Source organism: Excalfactoria chinensis, chromosome 11 (genome assembly GCF_039878825.1).
Source record: "Excalfactoria chinensis isolate bCotChi1 chromosome 11, bCotChi1.hap2, whole genome shotgun sequence".
Taxonomy (NCBI): Eukaryota; Metazoa; Chordata; class Aves; order Galliformes; family Phasianidae; genus Excalfactoria; species Excalfactoria chinensis.
In genome coordinates, this window is record NC_092835.1 from 4,003,081 (window position 1) to 4,022,791 (window position 19,711).

General features: G+C 38.1%; 1 protein-coding gene across 3 annotated transcripts in view; it reads right to left on the reverse strand.

The window, feature by feature from the left end:
* Window positions 1-19,711, reverse strand: part of PLCG2 (phospholipase C gamma 2) — a 55,751-nt gene that overhangs the window by 13,614 nt on the left and 22,426 nt on the right. For 2 of the 3 annotated variants that reach the window (XM_072346268.1, XM_072346267.1), the window contains exons 6-25: window positions 19,403-19,487; window positions 18,851-18,934; window positions 17,632-17,675; window positions 16,303-16,375; window positions 15,014-15,115; window positions 14,722-14,840; window positions 14,062-14,147; window positions 12,972-13,092; window positions 11,526-11,694; window positions 8,789-8,893; window positions 8,503-8,592; window positions 7,944-8,122; window positions 6,939-7,139; window positions 5,578-5,697; window positions 4,436-4,616; window positions 3,426-3,494; window positions 2,530-2,639; window positions 1,631-1,727; window positions 1,155-1,221; window positions 745-902 (exon numbers count right to left, since the gene is read on the reverse strand). In XM_072346268.1, the coding sequence (XP_072202369.1) occupies window positions 745-902; window positions 1,155-1,221; window positions 1,631-1,727; window positions 2,530-2,639; window positions 3,426-3,494; window positions 4,436-4,616; window positions 5,578-5,697; window positions 6,939-7,139; window positions 7,944-8,122; window positions 8,503-8,592; window positions 8,789-8,893; window positions 11,526-11,694; window positions 12,972-13,092; window positions 14,062-14,147; window positions 14,722-14,840; window positions 15,014-15,115; window positions 16,303-16,375; window positions 17,632-17,675; window positions 18,851-18,934; window positions 19,403-19,487 (2,260 nt within the window). Of the gene's footprint in view, window positions 1-744; window positions 903-1,154; window positions 1,222-1,630; window positions 1,728-2,529; window positions 2,640-3,425; window positions 3,495-4,435; window positions 4,617-5,577; window positions 5,698-6,938; window positions 7,140-7,943; window positions 8,123-8,502; window positions 8,593-8,788; window positions 8,894-11,525; window positions 11,695-12,971; window positions 13,093-14,061; window positions 14,148-14,721; window positions 14,841-15,013; window positions 15,116-15,625; window positions 15,670-16,302; window positions 16,376-17,631; window positions 17,676-18,850; window positions 18,935-19,402; window positions 19,488-19,711 lie in introns of those variants that run through there. The other variant, XM_072346269.1, reaches the window with a different exon arrangement.

The window sequence follows — 19,711 nt, forward strand, 5'->3', positions numbered from 1 at the left end:
CTCTCCCCATGCTGCAAGGATTTCAAGAGGCTACACTGAGAAAAGCCTCCTGATTGACAGAAATGAGTTCAAGGCATCTTTGAATGCAGGCTGTTTAATACTTTCCTAACCATACAGAGGGAGAGAAAGCTGCCAAGCTCCTGAAGAGCCACTGAAGTGCTATGAAAAACAACCCATTTAGAGACACTTCTTCTAGGCCAGGTTTCTCTTTTTTCTCATTTTTATTTCTAAACAGAAGCCTGTCATAAGAATCACATCTCTCCTCCCTCAACAGCAGTTCCTGCTGTTTCTCCTCTTGCTGAATTTGCTGCCCCCTCTGCTTGAGGCACCAACTTGCTTGCTAGAAATTGGATTCTCACGACCCTGAGAATATTGCCACTCCAGATGAAAGATAAATAGCACAAGCCAACATGATACTGAAAAATATTTTCTGTCATTCATAACACCCACTCAATAATAAAGAGTAGAAATAGCGAAGGAAACGGTGTTCTTCAACATAGTCAACACAAGGGCATTTTGGCCATGTCAGAGTTCTTAAATACCAAAAAAGACAACAGGGAAGTAAATTAATACATCAGAGCAGGAAAAGGAAGTCCCGAAGAATGTTTTTAAGTAGAGGTAGTAGTACAGGTACATAGACTAGGTATGTAGTTTAGCAAGGTTTAGCGGTATAAAACAAGTCCTACTGTAAACTTACAGCAGTACGTATTAAAAACCAATAAAGGGGTATATTTTTAACAATACCTCTTCTGCAGTTTTCCATGTGATTTCACGGACGCTTTGGTACCATTCAAACAGCTCTTCTACTTTATCAGTTGCAAACTCAACACACGGATCTTCTGGATTCTTAGGTTCCAAAATGAAGACAAAAGGCTTTTTGTGTTTCCCTTGTGGCATTTTCACTGTCAGGTAAGTAGCAAGAAGTTTACACTAAAATCCAGAAGTTCTTCTATGCTGTCAGTGTTGAATTGCTGCAGCAGCTATTGGCCAATATGGGACTGAACAATTAGTCTCAGAATGTTTTAAAGTATTGATAGTATTTGCTACATTAATACTAATAGCTTTCAAAGCCAGTTATTTTATGCTAAACAGATGGGATCCACTTCAGCACAGAAAGTTCAGGAGTCAACACATACAAATCAGAAAGTACATACCAACATTGTACGTATTTAGCACCAAGATGCCGTGACACAGAGAGCCTAGTGGATTGTCCTCAATGATCTGTGAAAGACATGAGATACAGCTGACACAGCCTTCTGCACAGAGCATTAACAAATAATAAATACACACCACTCAATCTATTTACACTTTCATTGAAAGCACATGCACTGTAATATTTAAAAGGCAAACTAATTCTAAGTTTCAGGCAAGTTATAGATTAGATAAGCCATCTGAAATAAAAATCCATACTGGTATAATATACAGGAAAACAGAACCAAATCAGTTATCTCCTTGAGCAGTTTTCCTTGATGGACATCCTGACAAAAATGTTTGGCAGCACAGAGAACAGTGAAGAATGCATTCATTTCTTTATTCTGCATTCCCTTAAACAAAGCATCCATAAACCAGATTCCTACTCCCAGCAGGCAGTGTGTTCTCGGGAAACACAGAAGACAAACCTAAACCTCACCTGGCTTTCAAGCTCAGCAGAGTTATCAGATGACAAATCTTCAACATAATTAGATGGAAAATAGTGTTGGACTTTTTCTCCATAATCCCCCTTCCACCTGAATTTAAGACAAAAAGCATACACAGAGAAAAAAATAGTTTAAGTGCTTCAACAGGCCATCAATGAGGAAATGATACCATGATTCTATGAAATAATCCTCCAGAAATTGGTCATTAATATCCAACAATAGCTTCTCTAGTTGACAATTGCCAAGAATATAAGCGATGAAGTAGTTACAAGATCTAACAAAGTGATCATTAACTGCAGTAACAGATCATTTCAGAGGGATTACAGCTACTGTATACTGCAATTAATGACTTAAGAGGCATTTCCCCCTCCAGTACTAAAAATACTATTATGTGGTTGATTGCCCTGCAGAAACTACAGGGAAATATTAGATTCCCAAGCAATTTGCAAGGCAGCTAAGAAACAAAGCCACTTATGAGTGGAAACTATACAGACAACTAAATAAAATGGATTTCATTCCTGAGAAGTACTAAACAGACCAAAAGAAACACAGTAATGATGATAAAGGTAATAGATGCATGACTTCTCAGAACACATAAGTGTTAAGGAAGTATTAAAGTAGTAACAGAGAAATAGGGGATACATTGCCATGATGAAGATTCTGCAAACTGATGCTAGTTCTGTAGGGCCAAACTATGCAAAAGACAGGAGATCTGCATCTGATGTTTCTGGCTTTCATTTAGTATATCAGCATTAACATTTATAAGGCCACATTTAATAAGTAGCAATCAAACAAGAGGCATGTTTTTAAAAGCACACTATCCAAAGTTTAATCTTTCTCTCCCACCCAGTAAGTCACTAGGATTTCTCCTACGAGGAATCTTTGTCCTTACCAGCCTCCTGTTTCCTTTGTGACATTATGAATGAGAGCTCCTCGACAGAAGCTCAATTCATCACTTCGTTTGGCTCTGTAGTCATACAAGGCTTTCACTGTTCTCTGAGGCTTTAAGAGAAACAAAGCAAACAGGTCATCCAGGGGGACAGGTCATAAAATGATCAATAATGCAATTTTATTGTTTTTAAGAGGTGGAGGAGAGGGTGGAATTGGATCCTTTTCTGTTGCTGTTACGATGCCCGGAAAACACGGTACTAAAGCTCCATAGTGACACCCACTGTTGGAAGCAAGTAATGCTACTTAACTGCTAGTTATCAAGTATCAGCTTGAAAAAAAAAGTGTTTTGTTTGGTTTTTGAAAAGCACTACAACATAATTACTGTAGCAAAAAGAAAAAGTGAAATGTCAATCTTCCATCACCATTACGGGTATTCATATACAGCTGGAGCTGATAGGCTTAGAAGTATACAGTCAGAGAGCTTCCACTTCCAATGCACATCAGCTCACGTTTCCTTTAGGAAGACATCTAGTTTCAGCAGAAGAAATCACTGCTTTATCTTGAGTTTATTAGCCCTCCAATTCTTTAGTAGCAATGTAAATACATCAGCCAAAAAGGCTAAAAGAAAATTATAGCCACTGAATTAACCAAACAGGCAAACTTTTAAGGGAATCAAGGAGGAGACCATAACAAGAATTAGAGGCAAGGAAATGTTTGCTGGGCTGCTTGGTATTAAATTTTGGAGCACACCTAAATAAGCACATGTACAAATCAAGCCACCTCCATAGACTAAATAGCAAGAAGTGCCTAAATTTCCAATATGGGTGAATCAATACAGGACTCATTGTTTACAGAAGTCTAAGAGAGGACATGAAGGCCATCTCTCCTAACACATACCACTGTAGGGGTGATTTCACTGGGTTCCACATACATCTTGACATCATAAAGAGAGTTTATATCTTTTTCCTAAAAATGGGAAAAAGGAAAAGAGTTAAATTACAGTCATGAAAACTTAGAAAAATACCTTTCTGACAATAGAGATGCAAACTGAAGATCATAAGAAAGGTGTCTGGCTTCCCTCCCCATCTCCATAGTTGAACACAGCTGAGCATCAATATTAACAATAATCACGAGGTCTAAAATTCTTTCTGCTCCTTTTAGGCTCTCCAGAAGAGACAGAAAAAAAACAGACTTGAATTTCCTGAAAGATGGCAAATTTGTTTTTCCCTGCAGCTTCCAATAGCCGTACATCTGAAAACAGACGAGGTCATCTCAGGCTTTTCAAAAGTCAGTTACCTGTTTGAAGCTCTCTCATCATGAAATATATCCATCCAGAAAGCAGGCATCTATCCTAAGCTAATTATCCGGTCTCCCTTTTTAGTCAGTGAACAGACAAGTATCTCTAGGGGAAATTTCCTCACACTTATCTCAAAGAGTGATCCTTCAGAGGTCTCTCTCACATTTAACCACAAAAGGCAGCAGGCCACCACCCAGGGAAAGCTCCGAAGTGGTGAAGTAAATGCTACTGTCTGTCCAGGATGACAGGCACAGCAGAGTCTTTTCCTTCTGATCTTTAAGATCTCTGCCTACTCCAGAAACAGAAGAGAGGGCCAACTGCAGGTGAGGCTATTATCAAAAACAGAGCAGTACCTCCCATTTCATGGAGGAGCTTTTCTAATTAAATTATGAGGAAAGCAGAAGCCACCCTGTTAATGAAGATGAGGCTTTTTCCTTCGCACGTCTGCAAAATTTTAGAGAAATCAGTGTGACTATCTTGATTTCACAGACTGCTTAAGCTTCCCTGAAGGACATCGATCACAGCCAGAACCAAACCCAGCTCCACCAGACCCAGACTTGGGACTGCATCTGCTAAAGCACTTGGCACTCATACAAAGGACATCACTTACTGTGCTGTAGCGCTCCAGCAGCTCCTCAGTCACAGGGTAACGCAATTTCATTTTCCTGTACAGAGGGTGCTTCTCATAGTATGTTACCAGCTCCACTAAACTCTCGAAGTAGGCTGACGTTCCAAGCACAAAATGGCGACCTTCTTGCTGAATTCGGAAGTGCTTCACCTTCCCCTCAGCTCTGTGAAACAAGTATAAGTGCTGTTGAAGGAGCTGGTACTTGGCATAGAGAAAGTATCAGTGCTGCAAACTAGACTAAAATTGCTTTATGCATCTTAATCGTGTGAAATAGTTTCTCCCTCTTCCAAAACATCTTTTATTCAAATAGAATGCCATTTGCCTGATTAAATTCACAAAAAGATATTCTGACTTTTCTACAACGTACGGGGCCTCGGGAAAAATCCATGTTTTTGCCTAGATTAAATTTCCCTATTTTGTTCCTCTGCACAGGGGTATTCTGTCACTTTCAGACAAACATTAATGTCTAGAATCAGGCTGAGAGTCCCTTCAGAATCCACTGCTGCTGATCTGCCGCTGTCCCTAAGCAATGAGTCAAACTCACCTCAAACGCAATTTGATTTGAAGGCACAATGGAGAATACCATAATTCTATACTTTTTATTAATGTTGTTATAGGCACCAGAGTTTCAAAAATATTTTCCCTGGCAATAAAAGCCTACAAATAGATAGAAAACAGTGCTGCTTTGACAGATACCGAACGGATTTAAGTCAGTTAGATGACAGGGTGGAATTTCCAGAGGATAAGAACCTAGAATTATGGCTGAACCAGCACCAGAAATTCAGAACAGTGCTCTATTGCAGGGAATGTCAAGGAATTAAAGAAGGGTCATGCGCAGCTCTGCACTGCAAAAAAGGGACAGTTGGTGCCCAGTTTTGTAAAGTTATTAAGGTTTATTCCATTGACAGTTTACTGCTGTACACTTTCCCACACATTTTTGACCACACGTGGTCTGCTATACAAATCAGCCATACTAATTAGTCAGAATTTGACAGCATGACTTTATGATTCAAAAAATAAACGATCATTTTTAAATGAGAGTAGAAAACAAACAAACAAACAAAAAACTTCACCTAGAACACTGTTGGCTACTAGATAATGTATTCACATCTGTCTTCTCTTACCTGAAAGTCATGGCAAAGGAATCAGGCTCGTCTCTCTTTCTTATTAGGAAGGCTCCATCTCGAGGAATTCTCATCAGCATGTCTTCTGCCTCTCCTCGACTCAAGTTGCTATAGTACCAACTACAACAGTCAAAAATCAAAATGAAAAGAGGATTATAAAGCTTGTCTAATGTAATTCAATAACACTAGCAGGTAGCGTTACTAACAACAGAATCTCTAACACTACAAGAAAAATTATTCACTCAATTTTCCACACCTTGCCATCTACAACAGCATCTTATTACAAAATACTCTAACACAACAGCTTGTTTTGGATTAAACCATCAAGAAGATGGCAGAGTAGTTTGCCCCCCTGCAATGGTAAAACATAAATCAGCATTTCTTCCCAAAACAAAGCTACTGGATTCTACTTCTCATCTGCCATTCAGTAGTTACAATCACAGTTTTGACATAGCATTTTCCTTTATCTGTATTTGGGCTTCTCCTTAAACCTACTAGGTATCTGACTCTAAAAGGGAGAGACGTGGGATTTGACAGATGGACCACTGAGCGGATAAAGAATTGTCTCAGTGATTGCATTTGAGGTGCTGCCTGATGTTCAAGTGGAGATCAGCGACAAGAGGTATCCCTCAGGGGTCAGCATTGGGACTAGTGTTATTTAACATCATGGCTGGTGACGTGGACAGTGGGATTGAGAAGCTTAAAGTCATAGATCAATATTTCTCAAGCACAGGAGAATTCTTTTTTGTGATTGCACAGAAAACAGATCAAAGGGCAGTGATGAGAGTATTCTTCCATCAGACAAGAGTAAGCTCTGCCTGTGATCCATGTCAGGTAAATACCAGCCAGAAATAAACATCAAGTTACACCACTTCCAATGAGCCTGGGGCCAAGTCAGCCTAACCACTTCTGACAAGGGTCAGCTGAAAGTGAGGATTAGGGAAAGGCAACTCTATTGGGCCCACTGCCACAATTATAAGAGTTTCCAGATGGCATAGAACTGTTGCTACATCACAGTCAACTACTAAATATCTAACCTAACCCAGTGAGTACTATAAATCACTAAGCAGAGAAGGAAGAGATTACACACTTCCACAGCAATGCAGTTCTCACTGATTTTTCTAGCTATTGTTATCAAAACTGCTTTCCCAGAGACTGCCTTGTTTTAACAGCTTCTGACAAAGTCAGTGATCTTATCCACCATCTCTCAAGGAGGTTTATCTCTAGCATCCATGAGCAAGCAACATGCAGGTATGTTCTTGAATCTGGAGAATCCTCTAAGCAAAAATCCAAGATCATACAAGAAGTGCAAAATACTCTGTAACATAACAACCCTTCTGCTTGCCTTCTGTTGTACGTACTCTTTATTTTCATGAGGGCTGGGATTAGGCACAGCATCAGTCAGACGCAGCTCAAATTCAGCACATCTCAAGTGGACCTCCTTGTAGTGTTGAATGAGATCATAGATGCTATCAAAAGTGACATTATCTGTCAGGTAGTATTTCACAGTGTCCCCATCACTTGAAGAGCGGATACGGCAGTGCTGGACTCTACCTGATCTCCTGAAGAAGCAAAGAGGAGGGGGGATAAGAGAAAAAGAAAGGCATTATAACAGCTTTTGCTCTTAAGCATTTCCTCACCCACTAATAGTTATCTACTTGGTAAACTTGCGAAAAGGCAAGAAATCTGTAGTATCTCTTAAAATAACCAAAGTAGCAACAGCTACAAAAATCGTGACAAGTGTTATCACAATCCCCAAAATACTATTTGTCAGTACACAGCTGTTCAGAATGTAGCAAACACACTCTTCAAGATTTACTCTGACAACTCTGATGGCTCAGAAATCCACCTAAAAGACAAAAAGAACAACTAACCAACCAAAACCACACCCAGCAAACTATCACAGAGAATTATTATTTTCCCCAACAGGATACTTTCATTGAAAAGATAAATCTCTGCTAATAAAGGCCATGAGCCTGGAATGGCGGATCAGTGTGGAAACTCGTAACTTATCCCAAAACCAAAAGATCAAGTTTTGGCCCATTCATAGAAGAAGTAACAAATCCTGTATCCTGACAGAGGAACAGAAACGTGAGAAAAGGAAAAATATAACAGACCAGCCAAGTCCCCCCTTGATAAGTGCAGCTCTTCAAGTAGAGCGTGCTCTGCCATAAGGCGCCATTCCATGCATCAGAGTTCAATGCAGAAAATAGTCTCTCAAATCCTATCAGTACCATTCTAATAAATAAAAACTACTAATTCCTACTTCCCCTCAGATAGTAACGCATATTTACAAGATACGTATTTTTATGCAACGCCATATGATAAACAAAATTCATACAAAGTTTTTATGACAACCACCATACCAGAATGACAAGGTGCAATCATTAGGGAAAGCCTCGCTCTCCCTAACCAGAAACGTCCCATCCTTGCCACCCATTTCAGCACAATATTCTTGGAGCAGCTTCTCAGCAGTTGTTCTCCCCTCTTTCATTTTCCCATGGAACCATTTCTCTTTTAAGTGCAGTTCAGTACGTTTTACCTCCTAGACCAGAAAATAAGAATTTTTATTGTCCGTTTCTAATTAATAACACTTAGCCAAAGGCATATAAGAACTCTGACTGTCAGCAGACTCATCAGCATTACCATTTAACTATCAAAATTACTTTTGATTGTCTTTGTACTCAGCATTTGTATGTCATCAATTAGCCAAGGGAAAAAATACATATATATTTTTAAATTAAATATAGAGATAACTGGAGTACCTTGGCAAAGATCCCTTTTTAAAAACTTATTTGCAGATACTCATATTCTCAGATAGAGATTCTCTCTAATTTCAATAATGTCAACATAAAAAAAACACAGATCTGTAAACGACAAAAGGAGAGATTAAAAAGAAGACAAGTAATAAAAAATAGCCATCACCTTAGATGAATCTTCATCAGCATTCTGTTCTATGACATCACTGAATGAAAGCTTTCCATCAGCAATAGCACAGTAGTGCCGAGTCCATTGCTAAAAGTTGAGAGAGATTAAAACTTATTAATAAAATACGAGTCAGACTTTAAGTGACAATTTCCATCACTGAACAAATGTCCCCTGAATCACGTGTTATGAACTCAGGATACAAATACTGATAAAACTCATGTATGCTTCATCCAGTATTACACAACATAGTAGCAAACCATAGCAAACATCGTATAAGCTGTACCTGTTCTATTGCATCCCACATGTAGAGTTCTCCTTGTTGCTTTTTTTCTTCTTTCTTGTCTTCCAGGTTCACATCAATGTCTCCCTTTGGCCCCAGTTTTTTATGCTAAAGAGAAGAAGAAAAAAATTAGTGTATAAATACAGTCCTACAGAATTACATGTGAAGTCGATCACACAATCTCATATATTCAGTATTATTGGAAGTATCTCTCTCCTTTGCTCAGCTTTCTTCTAGTCTTATCGGAACAGCAGCTGTTCCACAAAGCTTTATGTAACAGTAGTGGAATTTATCTTTAAGATTTAAATCTCAAAACAAGGACTTAAAAGATAGTACAGGTATCATTCAAGCAATGAAGAAACAGTCTGATAAGCTTACAGTTCCTTAGGGGACACTTGCATAACGAGGAATAAGAACAAGATAAGACAGAATCTACACAGATCAGGAAATATAGAACAAAACAAACAAACAAATTAAAATGAAGTACACAGTCCTAGAACAAAAATTATCAGAAGCAAAGTGTTTTATGGAAAAGGGATAAGTTCCACTTTCTTCTCCTTGTCATCTAAATCCTAGTCTATAGAGCACACTCTACACCAGTGCAGAAAGAGGTAAACCCAGCAAAGACCTGAATAGTGCTACACAATTTAGCCCAAATCTATTCAAGTAGAATGAAGGATATGAGATGGATGAACAAAAAGGACAAGTTACTGCAAGGTCAAGTTACTGCAAGGTCAAGAACAGCACCAGTCCTTGTAGGGGGTAGGGGAAAACAGCTTTCAATTCATAGCTACTAAAGTTCATGGGGTTTTCGTGCAGCACACAATTTGGCAGACAGAAAAGCACAAGTCAGTACCCTTGAGAAGTATTTCACATCTAACTCCTGCTATATACACACAGAAAAAAATCCTCAGTTACAATGAAAAATGATGACATGACGCTTTAGACAATCCCAACACAGCAATGAAAAGCTTATGACAGGGCATGACAGGAAAGGGAAGAAGGCAATCAAATACAGCCCACAGAGCAAATCCTTGTAGAAAAGGTTGAACAGATGAAATTGCAATAGCTGGACTATTCTGAAAGAAGGCTGTAAAAGAAGGAAAAGGCTGGCCATTGCAAGAAGAGCAAAAAAAAAACCAAACACAAAACACTGGAGAACAGTACTTGTTGCAAGTTCTGTCATTTCATTCTTGAAAGAACGTTCTTTCTTTAAAAGTACATTAGAAATAGTCATAAGTGATCAATGTGCTTTCAGTACACTCGCATTAAACTACACGCTGGAACAATACAATGCAAGCTATGCTGAAGGGCAAGGCTCAGCAACAGCTACCTTGAAAGGGCTCGTGAAAAACAGTGGCTCGAGGCGCTAAAGATAATATCAAATACTTAAATTGCAGTTAATGACAAGATAAATCCTCTCGTAGGGAGTAGTTCTTAAATACATTCAATTCTGCAAACTCTAATATAGAAAGATTTCAATTTGAGAGGCTTATTTGAAAACTCCCACAGGCCCTTGCAGCAGGAATTGATTCTGTTTACTCACATTTGCCAGGCAAAGGCCAAATAACACAACTAGCTTACAGACAGGTGCTGATCTACTTATAAAAAGTCTTTCATGCTGTTTTAGAGAGGCAAGAATGATATGGATGTTCTCATGCAAAGTTTGAAATTCCCTTTAAATCAGGTCTGTCACGTTACTTATTCATGTGCCTACACAATTCCCCTTCTGTGCATTGCGTGGTAATAAAAGACAGTTTAGAGAAAGAAAAAAAAAAAACAGAGATAAGAGAAAACTAAACACATGAATTTAGGTTTTCTACTTCCTGCTCTTCTGCACCTCACAGTGGGGTGCTATCATTTCCAGTCCTACTTTAAAGAACTAGGTTTATATCCATCTACCCTTGCTTCTTCTGTTCTGCAGTTCAATGCATGTGATGTAGTACTGTGACAAGAGCTGGAAAACAAAAACATAGGCAAAAAGCAACTTTTCTTTTACTGAAAAGATCAAGAGCAGCCTCAGATTATCCACCTAATTTTGCCTTTCAAAAACGTTCTATCACAGTTTCAGTCCAAGAAGACTTCTTTCAGTTATATGCTTCATGTTGTTACACAAGCCTACCAAGTAAAACGTCAGTATTGCCTAGCAGGTAAGACATCCTCACAGTGAATGCCTTCCAAGAGAAGCACTGCAGTCTTTCAGAAGTGGCTCACTACATTGTATATGTATATCAGTATGAGTTAGTAAAAGCCAATCAGTTTTTGCAGTTTGCAAAGTAAGCAATCCTGACAGCTTATGTCTGCAGCCTGCAAGCACTTTGGGTTTCATGTGAAGGTCAGGCATTCTTTGAAAAAACAGCTGACATTAAGCCTACTTTCTATTCAAGAACATACTTTCAGTATTTTTAAGCTCATCACTAATTGTTTAAGAAGCCTATGGTGAGCCTCTGCAGCAACAAACTCCTGCTAAAATTTAACAACGACATTTCAGAAGGTGGAAGACCTTTAGAAAAGAGCTGACACTCCATCTTGCACATAAGTTATCAACACCTGTTGCAAAGACAACTAACATCAAGCACTTATGCATGCATTTTTACAGAACTCCATACAATATAGCAAATTGGAATGGGGTTTCTTGTCTCACCAATAGAAACTAACAGTTAAGCTGTGAACTCAAAAGTAGTACTCTGGCCCCAGCTCATCTTCCCACTTTATCTACTAGCACACAACACAAACTCACCTTGATGATGATTTTTTCCTTCAGTTGAGTTGGTGATGGTAGCTGATCTGCACTAGCTTCAACAGGTTTCATTAAAAGCTGATCCCCAAATACCTCCTTGAACACTTTGGCCATGTGCCGCTGCTGTTCCACACTACAGTGCTCTTCGATTGACAGAATGACTGGGTATCTTTGCAGAAAACAGACAAACGAAGTCATTCCTCTTTCCTCAACTGAGAAGGCAAGGAAAACACCACCCTATCTCAACTCTCAAATAAAGAACATCTTTAAAGAAAACAAGATGACAAAAGGAGTAGTCATAACACATAAGGTCAGAAGGGACTTCTGGAAATCACCTACTCCAAATCCCTTCTTTAGGAAGGCCCAATTCCTAAGTTAGATCAGGCTGCTCAAAGCTTTGTCCAACCAAGTTCTGAATAGCTGCAAGGACATATATTTCTTACGTGTCAGAAGACAGCAACCAGTCTTTCTCATTAATCTCTTCTCTAAATTAAACAGTTCTGTGAGCCTACCCTCGGATATCATGTGCTCTGACTCTAATATTGAAAACCAAGGCAAAGAAGACAAAATACTTCAATCTTCTCTGTAAGTCTCCTGTTCAATTCAGCAGAAGGCTCAGTTTTCTTAAATCTTCCTTTTCTTGCAGTTCTGCTTGCAGCAGTTTTTCTTGTCCTTCACATTTCTCAGTGCTTTAATCTCCAGATGAGCTTTGGCTTTTATCATTCTCTCCCTGCACATTCAGAAAATACTTTGACATTCCTCCTGAGAAGCCTATCCCTTAACAAATGTAGGAAAGCATCACACCACACTATTGGTTTGATGAAACCAACTTGAACTACGGTTTTCATTAACACAAGTATGCCTGCTGTGTTTAAGAAAATAATCCTTGTCCTCTGTGTCCAGTTGATAAAGAGAAAAATCAGAAGACCGATACTCCTCTCTCATTCCCAATTGCTGGATAACAATTTTCTTGTTAAGGACATCTTAGCACAAGGTTTAGAAGAAGGACAGATCATAGGTGCAGATTTAAACTCACATTGCCAGTTCAGGAATTATGAATTATGAATCTATGAATTCTAAGATCTTCCCTACAAGCAAGCCAATAGATAAGCAGCTTATCACTTCTCATTTTCTTGTTTTTTGTTTGTTTAAGACATACTATCCAGAATTTGAAGTTTCACATTTCAATTCAGTAAAAGAAGATCTAAGCAAGAAGAAGGGGACTTTTTTAAGGTATAAACTGCCTTCCCCAACAGTAAACCACTATGGAGCAGCACTTTTCTCAAAACTGAATCAATTAAAAAGAATCTGTATTTGGCAATAAAGAGGAAGATCAGGCTTTCATTCTTCCCTTATTGCTTTTTTTCTTTAAATCACAGATGAAATAAGTTCAGGAAAATCAAAATCATTCAAAAACAACATTAAAGAAAATAAATCAAAGCTTACTCAGATGTAACAAAAGCGTGATCTTTGATTGCCTGTACTACATCATCAAATTTGATCTTTGTTGTCCGTGTCCATCCATGGTAAATGATGGGCTTCCCATCAGGACCATCCCAGCAGTCCACTAGGAAAGACAAGCAGAGGAAAAATTAAGACATCAAGCAGTAGAAAGAATATAATGTATATCCAGTCCTTCAGAGCGTTTCACGCATAGAGTCATACACTGAGTTCTAACAAAATATTCTATTTGATGAATTAATCTATCTCAGAAAAGCGATTAAGTTCACTAAGAGCACTAACAAGAAAATACAATACAATTTTTTCCACAAAGCACTCTGACCTGGGAATCTGGAAAAGGGGAATTCAGGCAGCTATCTGTCTTTTTACTTTCCTTGGGGAAATACATCCCAACAAACTAGAAGCTTATCTTTTTTGGTAACTTTAACTCCAAAGCTCTAATTTGACATGCTTTTGTATTTCTCAAATCGAAGGGGGTATCTTGTTAATTTATTGCTGACCAAGAAACTAGAATATCAAGAAACTGGTAAAATAACAAAATTCTAGTTAAACCTTTCAAAAAGATAAACAAATACAGGGGTGAAGAAGGATAATGAGTTAGTGGAGAACAACACCAAGATATCAGCTACTTTGCAAGGAAATTAAACAGGCTGACACATATTATCAAATTATGAAAATCTTGAGATTTAGGGTTGTCTGTATGATGATGAAGGCAAATAAACTTTTTATCCATTTACACTGAACAAGCAATCCAAATTTAAATCTTACGCTTTCATATTTTAGATCAAGATTGAATAGCTTGTGTACAGCGAGATGAGATTTAAACAGACTGTCTTGGAATTCCAAGGGAAGAAGAACCAAGCAAGTATACAGGGTAATAGTGAGACATGACAAAAGCAACGTAGGGAATGGGTGTTTGTCATGTGACTAACTTCAATTTAGAAAAACAAAACAAAACCAAAAAACACCCCACATAGTTCTTTATTTCAGTTCTTTTTTTCTTTTTTAGTAAACAAGAGAAACAGTGCTTATAAGGAGAACGTGTTATAAACCACTCCACTAATTCATTACTTACACTCAATACATCGGCATCCCATTCTAAGACACCTGATGTAAGCTTCTGTGGAGGATTCACTTCGAAGCTGGTCTCCTGTCAGATATCTAAATAAATAAGAGAAAATTGCAAGAGAACACTGGCAATTAATTTCAATCAGTTCCCACTCCCTCACCAGGCAAAGTTACGAAGGCAGTATGTTGATTATATTGACATCTTTTTCAAAAACTTGCTACAGAAGAGCTGGATTCTACTGAACCAGATGCCCTTCAGATCACAACACTAGTACAGAATTTTCCCACAGGACAAGTGGTTTATTACAGCATTTTTATCTTCAGTACAAATAATGTTAACATGACCTCAAAAAGGCTGTCGATTCTTGGAAAAATTGAAGCTCTCTCAATATTTTATTTCTGGAATAGTTTGAACTCAAGGCTTATTTTGTAACAGGATTCAGGGCTATTGCAGAAGAGCTTGACTGTATCTCAAAGCCTATATAAGACAGCAAGAGAAGAGGAGAAAGGAATCCCAGAAGCTGTCTTTGCCACATTTACACCACACTTTAGGAAGATCTCACACAACCAGACAATCTGTTTCTGGATATCATAAAGTTTTACTTCCTCCTAACATGTGCCAAGGGTGCTTGAATGGGGATAGACAGCAGGACTTTTGGAAACTTACGTGTTATGAGAGGAAGAAATCCAGTAGTGGGACAAAGGATTATTCATGTCCTGCACATCTATTGTATCATATTTCTCATCCCAAATACTGTTTTCTTTTGCAAAAAGGTAAGTGAGGAACTAAAATACAAGGAGACAGACAGAATTCAAACGTTTTGACCATACAAGACTAAAAGAAATCCAACAATGTAGCAGAAGCATCCTAAAGGATCTGTCAACCCATTAAGAAACCAAGAATTGGCAGTGAAAGAATAATGCTTGTAAGAAACAATTAGAAAGTATCATCATCTTACCTCATCAACAAAGAGGAAGGGTTCAGCAGTTTCTCTCATAGTGTCATCTACAAACTCAGTCATTCGTTCTCGGACTTTACTCAGATCTTGTGCCCAAGATTCCTTCAAATTATAACAATAAAGTAGAAAATAACTTTAGATCTGGTGAGATGCTGTATCAAATCCAACAAATAACAGAGGGGCCTACAGATAGATACAATTAACTACTCTCTCAGCTATCTTGCTTCCAATACATTTTGTTGTATGCACGTATCTACGCAGTTTCCTCTTTGATGCTCAGGAGGGAAGAAAGTTTTCCACTCAAGTACATTTATATAGATTGAAGGCCCACAAGTTACATACTACATATATACACATATAGACACACAGGAAAAGGGGGCCTCCTTTGAGTGTATGCCCTAACAATAATCTCTTTTCACTTCTAAGTGCAATTTGACAGTGAAGTAAGAGAAAAAGAAAGTAGCAACTTTATAAAGGAAGTGCACCTCTCACATTTCAATCATATTTGCAAACCTGGCGTTTAGCAGTACCTAGCAAATACCACGCTATCTAAAAGACATAGTGATAGAGAACTGAACACGGACTGATCCCAGCAGTAGCCTCAGAACTCACAGAATGGCTTGGGAGAGAAGGGACCTCAAGGATCATCAGCTCCAACCCCGCTGAGACCCACTCCATCATATCCTTTTATGAATGTCTAGCCTTAAGTATTGGCCTATATGTTGAATTATGACTTTTCTTCCGCAGTGTCTGTGCTAAATAAGATCAGAGAATATGAAGACAGATCTAATCCCTGCATCCATCGTGATCTGCTTGCTGGAACTGAACACCAGACTAGCCTCATTCAAAAGAAAAGTAACTTGAATGTAGGCAGTCAGCTCAGCTTTTTATTTAAGAGCTGACAAAATGGGGTCATGGACAAGGTAATACCCCAGATGTATCCATGGTGACAGCTATAACTAGGTCAGGCTACCATGCAGTGTTTATTTCCAAACTTTTTTGTTTATCTACATGACTAAATGGAGACCTGCTAAAACCACTGCTCTATTTTATCCTGCCTCTTTTCCTGTAGTGCACCTGTAGAGTCTTTGCATAAATGAACAATAGTCCTTGTGAAGTTCAGTAGCAACGAATAAGGAGAAATCTTTCCAAGACCTGGAACTTATGTTAAATGTAATACTATGACATAACTTTTCTGTGGGTTGTTTTGCTGTTGTTTTTAAAGTCACACATAATTCTGAGAGACAACCTCAAGAAAAAGTAACTCACAGCTTCTACAGCTTTCCCACCTGCTGCTCATGTAGGAGAAACCTCTGAAAGTCATGGAGATGAACTGCTGAAGCATCTGGACGGTCAGTATTTCTTAAACAAAATAAAGAAAGGGAGTAAGAAAGGAAAAGTGAAGCTAAAGAAACAACAGAAAAAGCATCATCAGATGTTATAGCAGAAGATGGTAGGGATTTATGTTTTGCATTTGCAGTATAAATGTGCAGCTAGCACTAAGAAACTTTTTATAACGGCAGTGGATTAGGTTTGTAATGTTGTACTATCTCACCAATGCATTTTGAGCCTTTAAACCTCCTGAATTCTTGATATATTTCTGATAGTGATTTGTCAGGAGAAATACTCAATCTCTGTTCATTGTTTTGTAGCAAATGAACAGCATTCACTTCACAGTGGTATTGTTACACTTATTTGAGACATATGGAAGGATCGTTATTTGAATTACCACAGATACCCATGTCCATAAATAACTCCTTCCGTGTATTATTCAGATGATCTACTGTGAAAGGCAAAACCTTGAAAAAGGAGGCAAGATGCAAACTGCACTGACAGAAAGCAGCTGCTTTCTCTGTAATAGAACACAAAAGTTGCATCATCTGGTACCCATCCTTGAGATAGCTGCAATATTCCTTACTACTACCTGTGTCACCAAGTTTAATTCACACAGCATGACCAAGGACTGAGGAAATACACAGTATAATCAGAGACAACTTTTAAAGAAACCTCCTTCTCCTGTTGATGTAATATTCAAAACTAAGACAAACTGGTTTCATTTATGATCAAAATGCTAGTAGTACCTGAGACCTCCCTTTCATGATGTATGCATCTTAGTAAATTTTCCAAGTCCACCACACAAAAACTGCAGAAACTGTTAGTGTCAGCATTCTGCTTGGGTCCAGGCAAAGCCTGTGCACCACCCCTCTCCATACTAAAGTTCTTCCAGCAAATTGTCCTATACAAGTTCCATTCTCTTTTTAGTAAGATCTGAAGGTAGGTCAAATTTGCTTCTTCAAGTCTATGCCATTTTTCTAGCCGGAAGGTACCACAGAAAGAATCATAGAAGGGCTTGGGTTGAAAAGGACCTCAGAGATCTAGTATCAACCCTGCTGTGTGCAGGGTCACATCACCATCCTCTGAGTGAAAACATTCACCACACAGTATCCACAACGTACTTCCATTAAAAAATTCCCTTTTCTGAATACAATATGATGCATCTTTCCTTTTCACTTACTAAAGCACAGGAACAAAAAAAAACTGTGATGTAATTAAAAAAATTCTTGCAGCACTGCAACCACACGTATACTTGGAGAAATAACACTAATGAGGAGCCTCACCCAAGGATGAACACAGAGGAATCCTTTTTGAATTCATCGAGAATCTTTAAAAAAGAAAAAAAAAAAGAGGGTGGGGAGAGAGAGGAGGTAAGAAGAAAAATAAGAGACGTGACGTTTTCTATCTACTCCCATCCAAGGTGGACAAACGCATATCAGGCTTTTCAATGTGAAAGCAACAGAAAATTTGCTATTGATAAAGCACCTTACACACACGGCCAGTCAATTTTCTGGGGAGCTTTTATTGCTCTATATCCCACATAAAATTAAGTTGCATCTCTTCCATCATATTTGTTCATTTGAATGTAAAATCTATATTGTTTCCAGCTTGGAACAACCTAGTAAGAGATCACAGGAAACCTCAGTTTTTCAGCAAACTGAGCAGTTTCTTTGAAATTATCATCGAGGGATGATAACCGGAGCCTAAGGAAGTCAGACAATCTCCTTATTCTGTGTTTTACTCTTCAGCTTTCTACTCAGGCTAATTAACTAGATTTTCATGACCAAAACCTAAACCCTGGCAGCAAATAGAGAGTATTAGTTCAAAATAACTTCAGCATCACTTTTAAGCAGCACAAGAAAGCACTACTGCCAAAAGGCAGCGGCACTGATTTTTCACTGTTTTAACAAATTTAAGTTGAATCAACAATACGTACATTGTCAATAAAGATATGTATGCAAGTAATTGTAAATCATCTTTTTCACAGTTACAAAGAGTTCCTAACTTTCAGAGGCTTTAAATATATGCAGGTTTCACAAGCCTTATCAAACTATACAATTAACATGAGAAAACTACAGTTTTCAGTTATTCCACTGCACTCATATTGCCCAAGCACTATCTGAAGCATGTCATGCTTTGCACTCATTGCTTGTAATATCTGAGTATGAGCCAATGAGAACAATAACCATTGTTTGATATTCAGGATACATCCCAGTGATTTACAGAATGATGTGGTGCAAAATTAATAGAAGTGTGAAAAATCATTGCATCTATCAGCAGAGTGATTAACCAAACTCAATATGGAGACATTCTGTTTACCATAAAAATCTCACAAGAAAAGTTATTCATAGAAATGCCATTATTCATCTTCAGCCAATTGCTGATGGTGGTTGTTGCCTATACATCAAGCACAGTGCTATGCTTCTGCTGTTACAAGAATAGCATTCCCTCTTTATTCTGATCAATCAGTTTAACATTATGAAGACTGCTTAAAGAACTTACCGATTTCTGTTGCTCAAACATGATCTTTTTGTAGAACAAATGAAATTGTTCAAAACTAAGCTCTTCCTTGTGAGCACCTATTTCCTACAACAGAAAGTTGCATGTAGTGAGTTGAGAAATCCATGAAATTTACACAGCATTTGCACAGCATACAAGTTATTTCTGCTTCAGCTGCCACCATCTCACACACATTGAATTCCATTCTGACTTTGTTTCTTTACCTTTGGGGATTATTACTTTTTATTACTGGGGGGAAAAGGGAAGTTGTTGTTTTTTTGTCCTTTTTGTTTTGCACCCTGACATTTGGGTGCCTTGTACCTTCAGTGAGAATGAAGTAGTGTCTGAGAAGTGAGTGAAGTTATCTCTGTATTTTCTTAAAGATTTAAATGTAGGCAAAGTCAAACTTAGAAATTAATGAGTAATGAGAACATGATGTAATTATCTATACACAGTAATTTAAAAAAAAATAAAATAAAATGTATACCCAGAGTAACCTGAACAAAAATATCAACATCTATCGGATAATACAAAACAGATTTAACAGGTAATTACCGCAAATTTATCCTTCAAGAACTTCATGCTGCTCACTTTGAAGTTTACTTGGGGAAGGACAGCTTTCAGCTCTCTAAGACTGATACTGGAGAAAAGAAAACATAGCAAGAAAAGAACAAAACAATAAAACACTTATGTGAGAAAAGTCACCCCAACCCCTCTTGTTGTGCTCCACTCCTTTGCTTCCACTGACCAGTTCTGACGCTCCTCAAACCTTCAGTTATCATGATTCAACTTGTTAGGCCAGGAAAAAAAGTCTAAAACTGCAGGGAGAACAAATCTTCAAGTCTTCCATTGGCTCTGTGAGCT